Here is a 15,089-nt window from a genome sequence, read left to right as displayed (position 1 = left end):
TGCGTTCCAAAGATCAGCTGTATGCAGTAAGCTCCACCTGGCGGTAGCTTTACCATTTGCACTATATATGTATTTCATACTGCTGGTGGTTGGAAATGTCTTAAGACTGCACTAGTAGATGTCGTTCATGTTTTTATGTAGGATGGAACAAAATTTATTGCCATTGGAGCTCTGTATTCAGAACTGGTTGCAGTGAGCAGTAAAGGAGAGCTGTATCAGTGGAAATGGCTAGAATCCGAACCGTATAGGAACCCACAGGTTTGTCACGCTCATGTGCTGCTTCAATTAGATTATTTCTTCCCTTAGGACTGAACATTTGGCATTTGACATTTTTCTTCTGTGTTTTATTTTTCTCCACCTTTTCAGAACCCATTGATTCATCATCCAAGAACAGCTTTCTTAGGCCTGACGAATGAGAAAATTGTTCTTCTTTCTGCAAATAGTATTCGGGCAACGGTTGCTACAGAAAGCAATAAGGTTTGGACTTTTGCTATAAAAATTAAACTTCACCTTGATACTAGCAATTGGTCAAGTTGCTTCATTTCTTTTCTTGTGAAAACTATTTATTGTAGTTCTGATTCATCAAGTGGAGATGGAGCAGAAGTTTAAGGAGACGTAAGCGAACCAGTCAGGATATTTCTGCTGCCAACTCGGAGAGCTGGATATGATGGGCGAGATGCTGCGCTCTGAGATATATAGGTTTCTGTGATTTGGAGCAGGAATTCTGCATAAAAAGCAAAGCGAGTCCTCACAGGACTCCTAGGAGAGAAAGTGAGAGTTCTCATTACCCTGCCGACACAGAATGGTTGACAGCTCTATCAGTGTCTGTATGTGTACAGAAAAGGCTGTTGATCACTGTGTGTGGGTGGGGTAGTCGGGACTTTCGGCCTCTCCTCGTAGTCCTGTCAGGATTCTCTCTGCTTTTTACTCTGAATTCCTGCTCCAAATCAATGAATCTGTAGATCACTGAACACTAGAGCAAAAGGTTAAATGGGTTACCTGGGAACTTATATTCATAACCTATCCTCAGGATCGGTCATCATTATCGCATTGACAGGGGTCCAAGTCCCAGCACCCACCGCTGATCACCTTTTTCAGCAAGCCTCTGAGCTCACTGGAGCAAAGTGCATGGTGACCTCACATGGCCTAGGAAGAGGCTGCGGTGCTCACGGAGCATCTGCGGGGGTCCCAAGTGTCTGACTCCTGCTGATCTGATATTGATGACCTATCCTGAGGTTAAAGATGTGCATGTTAAGTTCAGTTGGCCACCCTTGTTAATACAATAGTTAGCACAGTTTCTATGGCATGTAATTTATAACCTAGTCCTTACGTTTTTTTTTTTGTCAGGTGGCCACATGGGTAGATGAGACTCTAAGTTCAGTTGCTTCAAAATTAGAGCACACGGCCCAAGTGTTTCCAGAGCTGCAGGGAGAGAAGATTGTGTCACTGCATTGCTGTGCTTTTTACACTTGTGCACAGCTGGAAAACAATCTCTACTGGTGGTGAGTAGATCTGTTTTAATGCACAATTAATATGGCCTTTATTGTTTGGTAATCCATTGGTATGTGAAACACCCTGATGATCTTCCCGTAAGTATTGTTACCTGAAATATCAATACAAACCAGAAAACATGGCTTCCTCTGACTTTCATCTTGACGCAAGCACAAGAATAATCACTTGGGGTTAGAGGGTGTCTCATCATAGACATTGGTGGCATATCGGTAAAGCATGTCGCTAATTGCAATTGGACCCCTTGCTGATCAGATGTGTCCTCTAAAGTGTGCAGCAAATTTACAAGAACAATACAATATTGCATCTTGCATGAGGTGTGCAGTAGTAGTATTCATTAATGTGCATACAAATGCTGATAGTTTCTCTGAATTTCTTTTAGGGGTGTTGTTCCTTTTAGTCAGCGGAAAAAAATGCTTGAGAAAGCCAGAGCGAAAAACAAGAAACCCAAATCTAGTGCTGGAATTTCATCAATGCCAAACATTACAGTGGGTACCCAGGTGAGAATCTTTGTTGTAGTAACTGGATGTTCATTAAAGGGGTTATCCAGGAAAAGATATATTGATGACCTATCCTTAGGATGGGTCATCAATATCGGCTTAGTGATTGTCTGACACCCAGGACTCTCGAAAATCGGCTGTTAGGAGAGGCCTGTTCCTAGGCCAAGCAAGCGATGTCACCGTACATAGGTCATGTGGCCTAGTTGCATTTCAGCCCCATTCAAGTTCCCCAGGATGTGGGGATACTTAATCCCGCAATCGTATCGAGGGGAGCCGATGGGTTGAGAGGGATCTCCCTTCCTCTGTTAACCCCTTAGATGCAGTGGTCAGCATTCACAGTGGCATTTAATGGGTTAATCCACCAGCCTCGGTTACAACAGCTGTTACCGCAGGGGATCGGCTATTACTGTGCAATAAAATATTTTTCCTGTTTACACTGAAAATCACTACGTCAGGAAAGGGTTAAAGAAATTGTGTTTTTTCGTTGTGAAATAATGTATCTATTACCTCCAATATACCTTATGTAATTCATATGGGATATTACTTCAGAAATTTTGGGGGTTGAGGAGTATATCCTCTTCATGCTGGTAATAGTAATGCAGGTATTTGTAGGATTTGAGATGTTACATTTTTTTCTCCTTGTAATGAAAAATATTTGGTCTATTGGTTTAGTTATTACGGTGTGATTCTATATATTTTATGTTCTCCTAGAAGAAGTTGTTGCGTATCCATCATCCATGCCATAAGTCTGCTTTTTGAGTTACATTTAAAGGGATTCTGTCACCAGGTTTCACCCCCTCCAGATAAAAATATGGTTATGTTCAGGGAGCTTTAACCATTCCTAATGGGGTCTTATAAATGTAATCTGTAGGCTCATTTTGCTAAAAATACACTATTACTAACCTGTCAATCAACAGAATAAGGTGCCCAAGGGGATGTAAATGGCTCCAAGCTGCCGTTCGTGCCCAGCGCCGCCTCATAATCTTCTGTGACGTCTCCTGCTCTCCCTCCCCCCTCCTGTGACGTCTCCTGCTCTCCCTCCCCCTCCTGTGACGTCTCCTGCTGCGATGTTACAACAGGAGGAGGAGGGGGGAGGCAGGGAGAGCAGGAGACGTCACAGCAGGAGGAGAGGGGAGGGGGGAAGGGGGCGGGGGTTCTGGGCAGGGCTTAGGGGGTGGGCGGGGCTGACTGATTCATGCGCATAACAAAACACAAGGTGCATATTAAAATATATAACACTATATAATGACTATATAAACTGACTATGGTCTCTGCTGCACTGGTCTCTGCTGCACTGGTCTCTGCTGCACTGTACCGTATTTTTCGCCCTATAAGATGCACCTAGGTTTTAGAGGAGAACAATAAGAAAAAAAAAATTCATTACACCTCAGGTCAGACCAGCAATCAGACCCCCAATGTTAATCAGACCTCAGATCAGACCCCAAATGGCTCAGATCAACCCCCAAACCTTTAGCCATCTAACCCCCCCCAATGTCAGCCATAACACCCCCCCCCCCCCAATGTCAGCCATAACACCCCCCCCCCCCCCCATGTCAGCCGTCAGCCCCCCTCTGGTCAGCCGTCAGCCCCCCTCTGGTCAGCCGTCAGCCCCCCTCTGGTCAGCCGTCAGCCCCCCTCTGGTCAGCCGTCAGCCCCCCTCTGGTCAGCCGTCAGCCCCCCTCTGGTCAGCCGTCAGCCCCCCTCTGGTCAGCCGTCAGCCCCCCTCTGGTCAGCCGTCAGCCCCCCTCTGGTCAGCCGTCAGCCCCCCTCGCAAATAAAATAAAAAACCACTTACCTCTCCTGCTCCTGGTCACCATCGCGATCCTCTTCATTCTGCTGTCGGCTGGCTGTGTATAGCGGCGCACAGCGTGAGGTCACAGAGAGACCTCACGCTGTGCGCAGCCCTGCACAGCCGATAGCCGAGCAGTGGACCAGGAAGTGGTGAGTACAGATCCTTCACCGCTCCCTGGTCCTTCTGTACTAATGAAGCGCTTCCCTAATGGAAGCGCTTCATTAGTACAGAGTTAAAGACTGCCCTGATCGCCGCGGCCCGGCTAACAATCCTCCACGGCCCGGTCCTGGGCCGCGGCCCGGCGGTTGGGGACCGCTGTGATAGATGAAGTGAAGGGGCCATTTTCCAAAAAGTTTGTATGTGTAAATAGTTTTGTTTTTTGTTTTGGTATTGGTTTGCGATTGTCGGCTTTTGTTTTTAAAAGAATGAAACCTTTTTCCTTCTTTTACTAGATATATTCTAGGTTTGAGAAAGGAGGACATTTGTGCGTTTGTGAAAATTGGTTGTTAGGTTATATTTCATTATCTCCTCTTTTTTGTTTCATGTTTCCAATTCATACATTTAGTTGACCTTCTTTGTTATTCCCCATTCTTTTCATTCTTGAAATAAAGGGCTTTCTTTTCCGGGTGTAAATTCTGTAACGTTCCATAGTGTTGTGTTTAGATAAGAGAGATGGTAGTTTGTATTTTCTGACTATATTTTCTTGTTAGCAACTCTTAAAGGGAACCAGTCATCAGGATACACCAGTGCAGCTAAATAAATGTTCTTACTGTGCATTCGCCACTGGTCTAGTCTCTAAAATATTGTATTAATGTAAAAAAACAAACATTTAAATTGTACCTGTAGTCATTAAAGCATTGGCAAGGATAAGGTGAGACATGCGTCATCTCCCTGTTAACCCTCCAATCTCCTCTAAAACCTCCCTTCTTCCTGTATCACACCACTTAGTGTCCTGACTTGAGCGCCGGCAGAGGGAAATCTTGCATCGGCACAGTGAATTCCATTGCTCTGCCCCCCATCCGGACCCTCATAGTGTGTGGAGGGGAGGTCTTAGAGAAGGTGTGCTTGCATTCTGTAACCATTGCGAGAGGCAGAATGATGGTATTGGCAATTGAATATTTTTTGTTCAGTTTTGCCACCAGTATTAATCTGTCTCTTTTCCGACAGGTTTGCTTAAGAAATAATCCTCTTTATCACGCCGGAGCAGTGGCCTTCTCTATTAGTGCTGGAATCCCAAAAGTTGGGGTCCTGATGGAATCTGTCTGGAATATGAATGACAGCTGCAGGTTCCAACTACGTTCACCTGAGAGCCTAAAAAACCTTGAGAAAACTAGCAAGACTACAGAGGCCAAGTACGTGCAAGTACCTAACCTCATGTTGTGTGGTGTAAATTCTATTTTTCAAGCAACCCTAACTTATGTGGAATTATTAGTAGATATATCACTTGATGGAGGTCCAGAACAATTTACATGCATTAGGCTTTGTTCACTTGGCTATGGGCTTTCCATCTGTGTTTTTACATATTTTAACGGCAGGAATGGCACACTCTGTGGGACTTTTCTTTTATCAAAAATGCTAAAACTTTGACTGTCAATGGAACCATCTATTTGGAAACTGATCCATCGTAGAATTATAAGTAGGGTCATGATTTTAGTGTTATAACAGTCTGGTTCTTGTTGGGCTACTTTCACACCTACGTTTAGGTGCGGATCCGTCTGGTATCTGCACAGACGGATCCGCACCTATAATGCAAACTCTTAGATCCGTTCAGAACGGATCCGTTTGCATTACCATGAATTATCATGATAATGCAAACGGATCCGTTTTGACTTTACATTGAAAGTCATGGGGGGCGGATCCGTTTGAAAATTGAGCCATATTGTGTCAACTTCAAACGGATCCGTCCCCATTGACTTACATTGTAAGTCTGGACGGATCCATTTGCCTCCGCACGGCCAGGCGGACACCCGAACGCTGCAAGCTGCGTTCAGGTGTCCGCCTCCTGAGCGGAGGACAAACGGAGCCAGACTGATGCATTCTGAGCGGATCCGCATCCCTCAGAATGCATTAGGGCTGGACGGATCCGTTCGGGGCCGCTTGTGAGAGCCTTCAAACGGAGCTCACAAGCGGAGCCCCGAACGCTAGTGTGAAAGTAGCCTTAGCTGTGAGTATAAGTGCTCATTCACATGATCGTGCACAGTCTCTTGGCTGCATCTCCCAGACCAACCACAGGTCTACTTTACTGTACTCACATCATGTGAGTTTAGTAGATCACGATCTGATAGGAACTGACCGCGTCATAAAACACAGATGCAGTCAGTTTGGCAGATGCAGCTGTGTTTCCTGGAGCAAGCACTGTCGTGGGAATCTGTCCTTAGGATGCCTTCACAGGTGGCAGATTTTATTGCAGAAATTGGCTTGTTTTAATGGCAAGTACTTGAATTTTTGCAAGAATTCAGGTGAACTAAATTTATTTTTAGCAGCAGAATTTCTGCAGAAAAATCTGCCTAGTGTGTAAGCCACCCTTACAGTGTGCCCACAGTTTTGTATTCCTGTGAATTCATTTTGTATAACTATACTTCATCCTTGTTTCTAATGTTATTGCAAGGCCTGAAAGTAAACAGGAGCCTGTAAAAACAGAAATGGGACCCCCTCCATCTCCTGCATCCACCTGTAGCGACGCATCTTCCATTGCCAGCAGTGCTTCAATGCCATATAGTAAGTTATTGATTATTATGGGGTTCAATTTTATACTGAATTTTTCTTAAAGCGAACCTGTCACCATGATTTTGCGCATAGAGCTGGGGACATGGGCTGCTAGATGGCCACTAGCACATCTGCAATACCCAGTCCCCATAGCTCTCCGCACTTTTATTGTGTTAAAAAACAGTTTTGAGTGATATGCAAATTACCTGATATGAGTCCTGTAGCCGGAGAGGAGTCAAGTGTCAAGGAGCCCAGCACCGCCCCGCGTCCTCCGATTCTCCTCCTTGCCGGCTGTCGTCACAGAGCTGGAGCGCCGAAATCTCGCGATGCGCGAGCTAGCGCATGCGCAGTGTCGGCATCATGTTCATTCCCTGTGCTGGCATCAGCATAGGGAACGAACTACGAATGCGCTAGCTCGCGCATCGAGATTTCGCCGCTCCAGCTCTGTGACGTCAGCCGGCAAGGAGGAGAATCGGAGGACGCGGGGCGGTGCTGGGCTCCTTGACGCTTGACTCATCTCCGGCTACAGGACTCATATCAGGTAATTTGCATATCACTCAAAACTGTTTTTTAACACAATAAAAGCGCGGAGAGCTATGGGACCTGGGTACTGCAGATGTGCTAGTGGCCATCTAGCAGCCCATGTCCCCAGCTCTATGCGCAAAATCATGGTGACAGGTTCGCTTTAAGGGTCTCTTAATCTCAAATGTACATTATTGCGATCTGCCTAGTTAAGGCATCACACCAGGGAGAAACGTCAGCTTTTGCTTCATACAGCTCCACAAGCCCCCAAGTACTGGTACTGTTGCCCTTTGCAGGCTGCAGCTGACCCCAACAGAATCGAGACAGGAAGTGTACCCAATCAACATCACATAATGTTGCAATGATAGCTACCCTCCTCGCAAGTAAAGCTATTTATCTTGGGAAAAAAAAAACACATGAAAAGAGGCCAAAACTTTAAGACTTTAAAAACAACCTGTCTTGACCATTGTAAAGTGAGTGCTCACTTTACTAATGTCATTGTTCTCTTCTTTCATTTTTATTTGCACCACACTATGATTTGCTATACTGGGCATTGTTTTTTGCAGTGTTTCGCAGATCACCTATAAAATTTTTAATGCACCATTTCTTTTCCTTCCAAGAACGTAGACGATCTACGCCAGCTCCGAAAGAAGAAGAGAAGGTGAATGAAGAGCAGTGGTCACTAAGAGAAGTTGTGTTTGTCGAGGATGTCAAGAATGTTCCTGTGGGCAAGGTTAATAACATGACTTTGGTATAAAATCTGATCTACAGTCCTGTCGGTGTGCATTTTGAATAAAACATTTTTTTTGTGTAATGTTAAGGTACTTAAAGTTGATGGCGCTTACGTTGCTGTGAAGTTCCCTGGGACTTCAAATAACTCAAACAGCCAATCCACTCCTGGCTGTGATCCCGACCCATCATCTCTCCTCCAAGACTGCAGACTTTTAAGGATCGATGAGCTCCAGGTACAACATATTTATCCCCCTTCCCAAAACTTCAGTCTATACATTTTATTGGTCTTTGACTTATTTTAATTGTTTCCATAAAACAATGTCATATAATTTGTGCTCAATTTAGCAGGTATAATTAGCTAAAAGGGTGATAAACTTTGTACAAAACAAGAAAGCTATTATAGTGTAATGTGCAGTTTGTTACATCCCTGTCAGTTTTCTGTCTCCAACCCAAAAAATTGTTCTGCGTCCCATTGGCTGGCACTTATTAGTGGCGTGGCCTATATCTCCTCCTTGTTCCCTCATTGATTGATGGTGCTGACTGACATTTTTCCCTAAGCTGGGAAGGCATCTCATGCAGTTCATGTTATGCCCGTTTAAGAGGCACTCCCACAAAATGTTTTATTCTCTGACCTGTTAGAAAGGTCTTTGATATAAACTGTAGTGAAATTAATTTTCTTACCAGTGATTGTAGTTGAGTTATAACCTACCTTCTGATCCTTAGCTGTGTCATGTGACCAGCGCTCTGACTTTCAAAATAACATGTGTGGACAGGAAGCCATTATGTATATATAATATACACTCACCTAAAGAATTATTAGGAACACCTGTTCTATTTCTCATTAATGCAATTATCTAGTCAACCAATCACATGGCAGTTGCTTCAATGCATTTAGGGGGGTGCTCCTGGTCAAGACAATCTCCTGAACTCCAAACTGAATGTCAGAATGGGAAAGAAAGGTGATTTCTCGCCCAGTTTCCTTGGGGGACACAGAAGACCTTGGGTATAGCTCATCTCCATAGGAGGCGTGACACTAAGTGAAAGCTGTTAAGCCCCTCCTCCACAGCTATACCCTCAGCCTGGAGAGAGAGACTGCCAGTTTTTTGCTTAGTGTCCAAGGAGGCAAGACACTCCCTGCTCTGCAGGGCTGGTTTCTCCTTGTTTAAGTTTTAGTTTTTTAGTTTTTTCTTTTCTTTTTGTTCCAGATCATCAGGGATAACAGAGACGCACTAGACCTCTCTGTTCTCCCGGGGTTGAGCTGCGCCAGTGCCGGTCACCCGCACTGCTGCCTCCCCCACAGAAGACAAGGTGGATCAGGGCAGCCCAGCTCCCCTACATCCCGCCAGCGCAAGGGTCGCCCGCACGCCAAGTCCCTCTTCCAGCGTCCTGCCACTACGGTGCCAGTAGCTGAAGGGGCGACCCTGCTGGAATGGACCGAGGGTGAAGACGGCTGTGGTAAGAGATTGGCTTCTCCAGCCCTACGTCCCCCACCCCCCCCACCCTCCCACCCTGGTCTCCTGCGTGCCTGACCCCCATATTGGGCCTCTAGTCCCCTGCTGGATCTATGCTGGCCCCTGGGGTGCCGCAGAGCGGCAATCTCCTTCTGCCCCCCCCCCCCCCTGCCTGGGACATGCAGCCAGTGGCTGTCTCCACAGCCAGCTACAGAAGCGGCAACATAGTATATTTCTTTATCAGCACAGGCACCCGGTCTCTGGGTCCCCCTACATCTCCTACCGGAGTGTTGCTCCAGGCCTGAGGCTCCTGACGGCTGTGGAGTAAGGCCTCGCCTCCGGCCGACATTGGTATTCCGGTGCGGCCGGGCGCCGCAAAAATCTTAGCCCAAGCTCCGCGGCCTGCCAGGCCGCCATTCTGGGTCCCTGACTTTTCCGGCCGGCGGGGTGGGCTCCCGCGGCCGGCAAGCCGCCATTCTGGGCCCCTGACTCTTCCGGCCGGCGGGGTGGGCTCCCGCGGCCGGCAAGCCGCCATTCTGGGCCCCTGACTCCTCCGGCCGGCGGGGTGGGCTCCCGCGGCCGGCTTTGGGCTTGACTTCTAGGCCCAGCAGGCCCCGGCCGACCGTCGGTGCCGGTCGGTGGAGCTCCGCAAATTTTGGCCCAGGCTTCGCGGCCTGCTGGGCCGCAATTCCGACCGGCCCGCGGGGTGGGCACCCGCGGCCGGTTTGATGCGCCACTCCGCCTCAGGTCCTGGCGGTACATACCGGGCGCCGCAAATTTAGTCCCCGGCTTCACGGCCTACTAGGCCGCAAAATTCCGGCCTCTGGTGGAGGGGGCGGGAACTTCTCCAGGCACGAATTTTTCCCGCCGGGAGGTTCCTCCGCCCCCAGGGGATCGCAGCGCCGCCCTCCAGGCCGGATCCATGTTAACCCTTTGGGTACAGGCCGGATCCCAATGGGCCTGTATGGCTGGCCCCCCTTTTTCCTTTTTCCTGACTATCTGTGCCCCTATATGGTGGCCCCCTTTAGCCTCAGAGAGGCTGTGTTTTTAATAAAAAAAAAAAAAAAAAAAAAAAAAAAAAAATAATAATAAATATATATATATATATATATATATATATATATATATATATATATATAAATATAATAATAACAGATTTCTTTTGGACTGCGCAGGACGCTGCAGCCTCATCAGTAGTGCTGCATGTCTGCATGCCCTCTTTCCACAGGCGGCATAGTGTTGCGCTCCCAACCTGCGTCGCTGCTAGGGCATTTCCCCTTTTAGGCGGTTTTCCTGCCCTCTTCCAGGATACGGCGCTGGCCAAGTGCATGCGGTCCTTCCGTAGGAAGCATTCATCATCTCTCCAGTTATGGTGCCTGCCATGTGCATCCCCCCCCCTCCTAGGCGGGATACTGCACTCTCCCTGGCTGCCGGCTGGCCATGTGCATGACCCCCTTTTAGGCGGAATACTGCACCTTCACCGGATACGGTGCTGGCCATGTGCACGACCCCCTTCCATAGGCGGAATGCTGCACTCTCTATGGATTTGCTGCCGGCCATGTGCACGACCCCCTTCTCTAGGCGGAACGCTGCACTCTCGCTGGATTCACTGCCGGCCATGTGCGTCACCCCCTTCCATGGGCGGTAGGCAGCGCTCTCACTGGATTAGTTGCCGATCATGTGCATGACCCCCCTTTTTAGGCGGAATACTGCACTCTCACCGGATACGGTACTGGCTATGTGCACGACCCCCTTCCATAGGCGGAACGCTGCACTCTCTCTGATGGGCTATGATGTACTTATGTACTATGTTACTATGCTGCACTCTCACTGGTTTCGCTGCCAGCCATAGGCATGACTCAGGCAGCATACATACATCCCTCTGTCTGTGGTGTTTTCTCGCAGGTACGTTACTGCCCATGTGCATGTACCCCATACATGGCGGGGTGCTTGCACTCTCGCTGGATCCGCTGTCGGCCATATGCATGACCCCTCTTCCGTGGGCGGTGTACGCACTCTCGCTGGATTCTCTGCCTGCCATGGGCATGCTTTCCTTCCTCAGGTGACATACACACATTCTCACTGACTGACTGTGTTTGTCTCTCACCAGTACGTTGCTGGCCATGTGTATGACTCCCATACATGGCGGGTGCACGCACTCTCCCTGGATGAGATGCTGGCCATGTGCATTACCCCCCCTTTTTTTCTGGGCGGCATGCTACACTCTCACCGGATACCTTGCTGGCCATGAGCATGGCCCTCTAAACATGGGTGGAACGCTTGCACTCCCATTGGATACGGTGCTGGCCTTGTGCGTGACCACCCCACATTCCATGGGCAGAATTTGGCACGCTCATGAGATTCACGGCTGTCCTTGTATGGCTGTGCTGGACTTGTACATGTCCCCCTTCATTGGCAGAGTAGTTGCACTCTCGCTAAGTCAGTGTTGGGTGTATTATTGCACACTCACTTAATGCTAGGATAACCCTGTGCATGTTCCCCTTTCACTAGGTGGACCTCCTGCGTTCCTGCTGGATTATATGGTATGTCCTGCTTCTCTGAAGTAGGTACGGCCTTAGGCATCACTCCCTTTTGGGACCGGCCTTTGCACTCTTGCCGACTGCAGTTTGCCAGATACAATTTCCCCCCTTTCGGGGCGGACTGCTTGCGTTCCATCGCATGCTATACTAGGCTTGTGCATAACTCCCTTGCAGGTTGCACTTTGCAATTACGTACATGCTGTGGCACTCTGTGGCGAGCCCCCTTTTTCGCTGAATTAACCTTTTGCAGTGAGCGGACGTTCTTGTGCGTTGTTTGGGCCGTGTATGCCTTCTCCTCCTGTAGGTGGGTTGGCCTTCTCACTGCTTACGGGCTGCTCGTACGTATGCCTCATCTGCTTCCTGCGGCATACTTTTGTTTTCTTGGGATACGATGCTTGCCGCAAGCCTTGCACTCGTCTCTAAGGAGTTCATTCTGTCCACCTGACCCGGACGGGCTCTACTTGCTCTATGCTGCACGGAGCTGGGTGGTACTCATTCATTTAGTTGGCCCTTCATCCCAGGGAGTGTTCGTGGTTCCTAGATGCGTGCCCATTCGTCCTTCCGCGGTATTGCTTCCCTACGCTAGTGGTCACATGGTCGAGAGTGCTGTTGCCTGGAGCGCCCCTCGAATTCTTCGTTGGCTCTGGCAGGACTGCGGTTCCCTTGCCTGCTCAAATTTCCTCCTCTTCGGATGTAGTGTGGTATGAGTCCTTCCTCTTGGCGCCTCTACGCTTCAGTCTGATCTGCTACCAGGTGCGGGCCGCTTTTCTCGGGAAGGTCACCCAAATTCTCTTGGGTGCTCGATTACCCAGGTCGGAGGACCTCCACCTTGGGTTCTTCAGGGTATTCGCCTTCTGCGAGGCGGTGAACCGGGCATCTCACAGTGTAGCAGGGTTCTGCTTTTGAGCTGTCCTATGGCTTCCCTGTTGCCCACTCCTCCGTTCGGTTGGAGGGTGTTATGCTGGCCTCTGTCTCGACTACCTTATCTCGCTGGCTCTGTTTGGCTCCCGCTCGGTACAGATCACTCCGATGTGGCTTCTGTCCCGCCAGACTTCAGAGGCTGTTCCTTCACTGTCCTCCCCTCTGGGGAGAGCATGGTTGTTCATGTGGATGGTTCCGGTGTTCCTTTTGGCCTCGTACTGTCTCCCTTGTTCACACTGGCTGTATTGGCTGTGCCTATTTACCGAGTCTACCGCGTTCTGTCCTCCCGCTGAGTGCAGATTGCGTGGTCCATTCTAAGACAATGGTCCTGCTGTAGACTTACCTTCTCGGTAACTTGGGGGGACTACCTTTCGGTCCAGATTGTCCTTTGATCTCCCACACCGGGACTGTAGAACATGGCTACATCAGCATGGACTTTAGCCTGTCTTGTCCTGGCATCTGGCGGATACTGGGCGGACCCTTTGGTTCCGTTCCGTCTGTCCTTCTGCTCCCCCACTCGGGTGGATACGGGACAACGTTGCTCGGGGGCCGACTGGACCAGTTTTGTCGACTTCTGCCCGTGTTACTGGTCTGCGCCTGATCACATTGGGTTTTCGCCCGCTTGCCAGGCGACTCCAGCGGGTTCGCTATTGTCCGCTCCTGGCTGTATTTTCGTCCAGGATCTGTCGTAAGACTTATGTTTTTTTTGTCTGGGGTTCTGTGGGAAGCTGTGCATTCCCCACTCTGACTTTTTCTCTCCCCATGGTTCTGTCTTTTTTCCAGTCCGGCCTGGACCTGGGACTGAGATTCCTTTACTTGAGGTGTCAAGTGTCAGCGCTGTTCTTCCTCTTCCAGCGTTCCCCGGCCCTCTGGGCCTGTCAAGACCTTCTTACTCGAAATGGCTCTTGGGTTCCTCTGTACTGTCCTTCGGTACCGCCCTGGGAACTACATACTGAGCTCTCGGCGCTCCAATCTTTTCCTTGGAGCCGTTACAGAAGTTCTCTCTACTCCGCCTGTCCTGTACGGTTGTGTTTCCGTATCAGTCGTGTCTCTGACAGGTGCCTGAATGGCCCCTTTTTTTGTTCTGAGCCTTCTGTCTTTTCCCAGGACAGGGCTGTTTCTACATCCCGTTCCTTCCTTCTGAAGGTGGTGTTGCCTTTCGCTTCAACACTTCACCGATTTGGACGTTGTTTGGGCCTTGCCGGTTTTACTTGGAGATCTCCGACTCTTGTCGACGTTCGGTCTCTTGGGTTTCCTGGAGGTCCGCGCTTAGAGTTGACGGACTCCAGGGTGGTTTTCCTCCGCTTTATCAGATTGGCTATTGCTGAGGTTACCGCACCGAGGGCAGGATTCTGCCTTTGCTGTCACCGTTCATTTCACCAGAGCGGTCGGTGCCTCCTGGGCCGGAGGCATTGGGCTTCGGCCATGCATTTGAGCAAGGCGGCCACAGGTCTTCCTTGCACGCTTTACAGAGTTCTACAGGGTGCATACTCTGGCTTCGGCGTATGCTGCTTTGGTCCGCCTGGGTCTGCAGGCGGCGGTTCCTTGATGCCTTCGGGTGCTTCGCCTTGGAGCTGTGGTCCCTCCCCTTTTGGACTGCTTTTGAACGTCCCAAGGTCTTCTGTGTCCCCCAAGGAAACTGGGCGAGAAAACGAGATTTTTGTATAACTTACCAGTAAAATCTCTTTCTCGCTCTTTCCTTGGGGGACACAGCACCCACCCATTCATTGTTTTCTCTACACGGTTTCCGAGTTTGTGTTACCCGTTGGGTAGTTGGCTTGTTGGTTCCTTGTTGGACTTTGCCTTTTCTCACTGCTTGGACACGCAACTGGCAGTCTCTCTCTCCAGGCTGAGGGTATAGCTGTGGAGGAGGGGCTTAACAGCTTTCACTTAGTGTCACGCCTCCTATGGAGATGAGCTATACCCAAGGTCTTCTGTGTCCCCCAAGGAAAGAGCGAGAAAGAGATTTTACTGGTAAGTTATACAAAAATCTCGTTTTAAGCAATTTTGAGCGTGGCATGGTTGTTGGTGCCAGACGGGCCGGTCTGAGTATTTCACAATCTGCTCAGTTACTGGGATTTTCACGCACAACCATTTCTAGGGTTTACAAAGAATGGTGTAAAAAGGGAAAAACATCCAGTATGTGGCAGTCCTGTGGGCGAAAATGCCTTGTGGATGCTAGAGGTCAGAGGAGAATGGGCCGACTGATTTAAGCTGATAGAAGAGCAACGTTGACTGAAATAACCACTCGTTACAACCGAGGTATGCAACAAAGCATTTGTGAAGCCACAACACGCACAACCTTGAGGCGAATGGGCTACAACAGCAGAAGACCCCACCGGGTACCACTCATCTCCACTACAAATAGGAAAATGAGGCTACAATTTGCACGAGCTCACCAAAATTGGACTGTTGA

At 49.1% G+C, this 15,089-nt stretch overlaps 1 protein-coding gene across 9 annotated transcripts in view; it reads left to right on the top strand.

Annotated features, from left to right (window-relative positions):
* The window catches only part of UBR5 (ubiquitin protein ligase E3 component n-recognin 5), a 112,333-nt gene that overhangs the window by 32,943 nt on the left and 64,301 nt on the right, over window positions 1–15,089 (top strand). For all 9 annotated transcript variants that reach the window (XM_040433791.1, XM_040433790.1, XM_040433789.1 and 6 more), the window contains exons 10-17: window positions 142–258; window positions 367–477; window positions 1,348–1,502; window positions 1,892–2,009; window positions 4,969–5,153; window positions 6,410–6,519; window positions 7,650–7,762; window positions 7,851–7,994. In XM_040433791.1, the coding sequence (XP_040289725.1) occupies window positions 142–258; window positions 367–477; window positions 1,348–1,502; window positions 1,892–2,009; window positions 4,969–5,153; window positions 6,410–6,519; window positions 7,650–7,762; window positions 7,851–7,994 (1,053 nt within the window). The remainder of the gene's footprint in view (window positions 1–141; window positions 259–366; window positions 478–1,347; window positions 1,503–1,891; window positions 2,010–4,968; window positions 5,154–6,409; window positions 6,520–7,649; window positions 7,763–7,850; window positions 7,995–15,089) is intronic.

The sequence above is a fragment of the Bufo bufo genome, chromosome 5 (assembly GCF_905171765.1).
Source record: "Bufo bufo chromosome 5, aBufBuf1.1, whole genome shotgun sequence".
NCBI lineage: Eukaryota > Metazoa > Chordata > Amphibia > Anura > Bufonidae > Bufo > Bufo bufo.
Note: the sequence above shows the minus strand (reverse complement) of the source record. Positions and strands in the feature narration are given on the sequence as shown.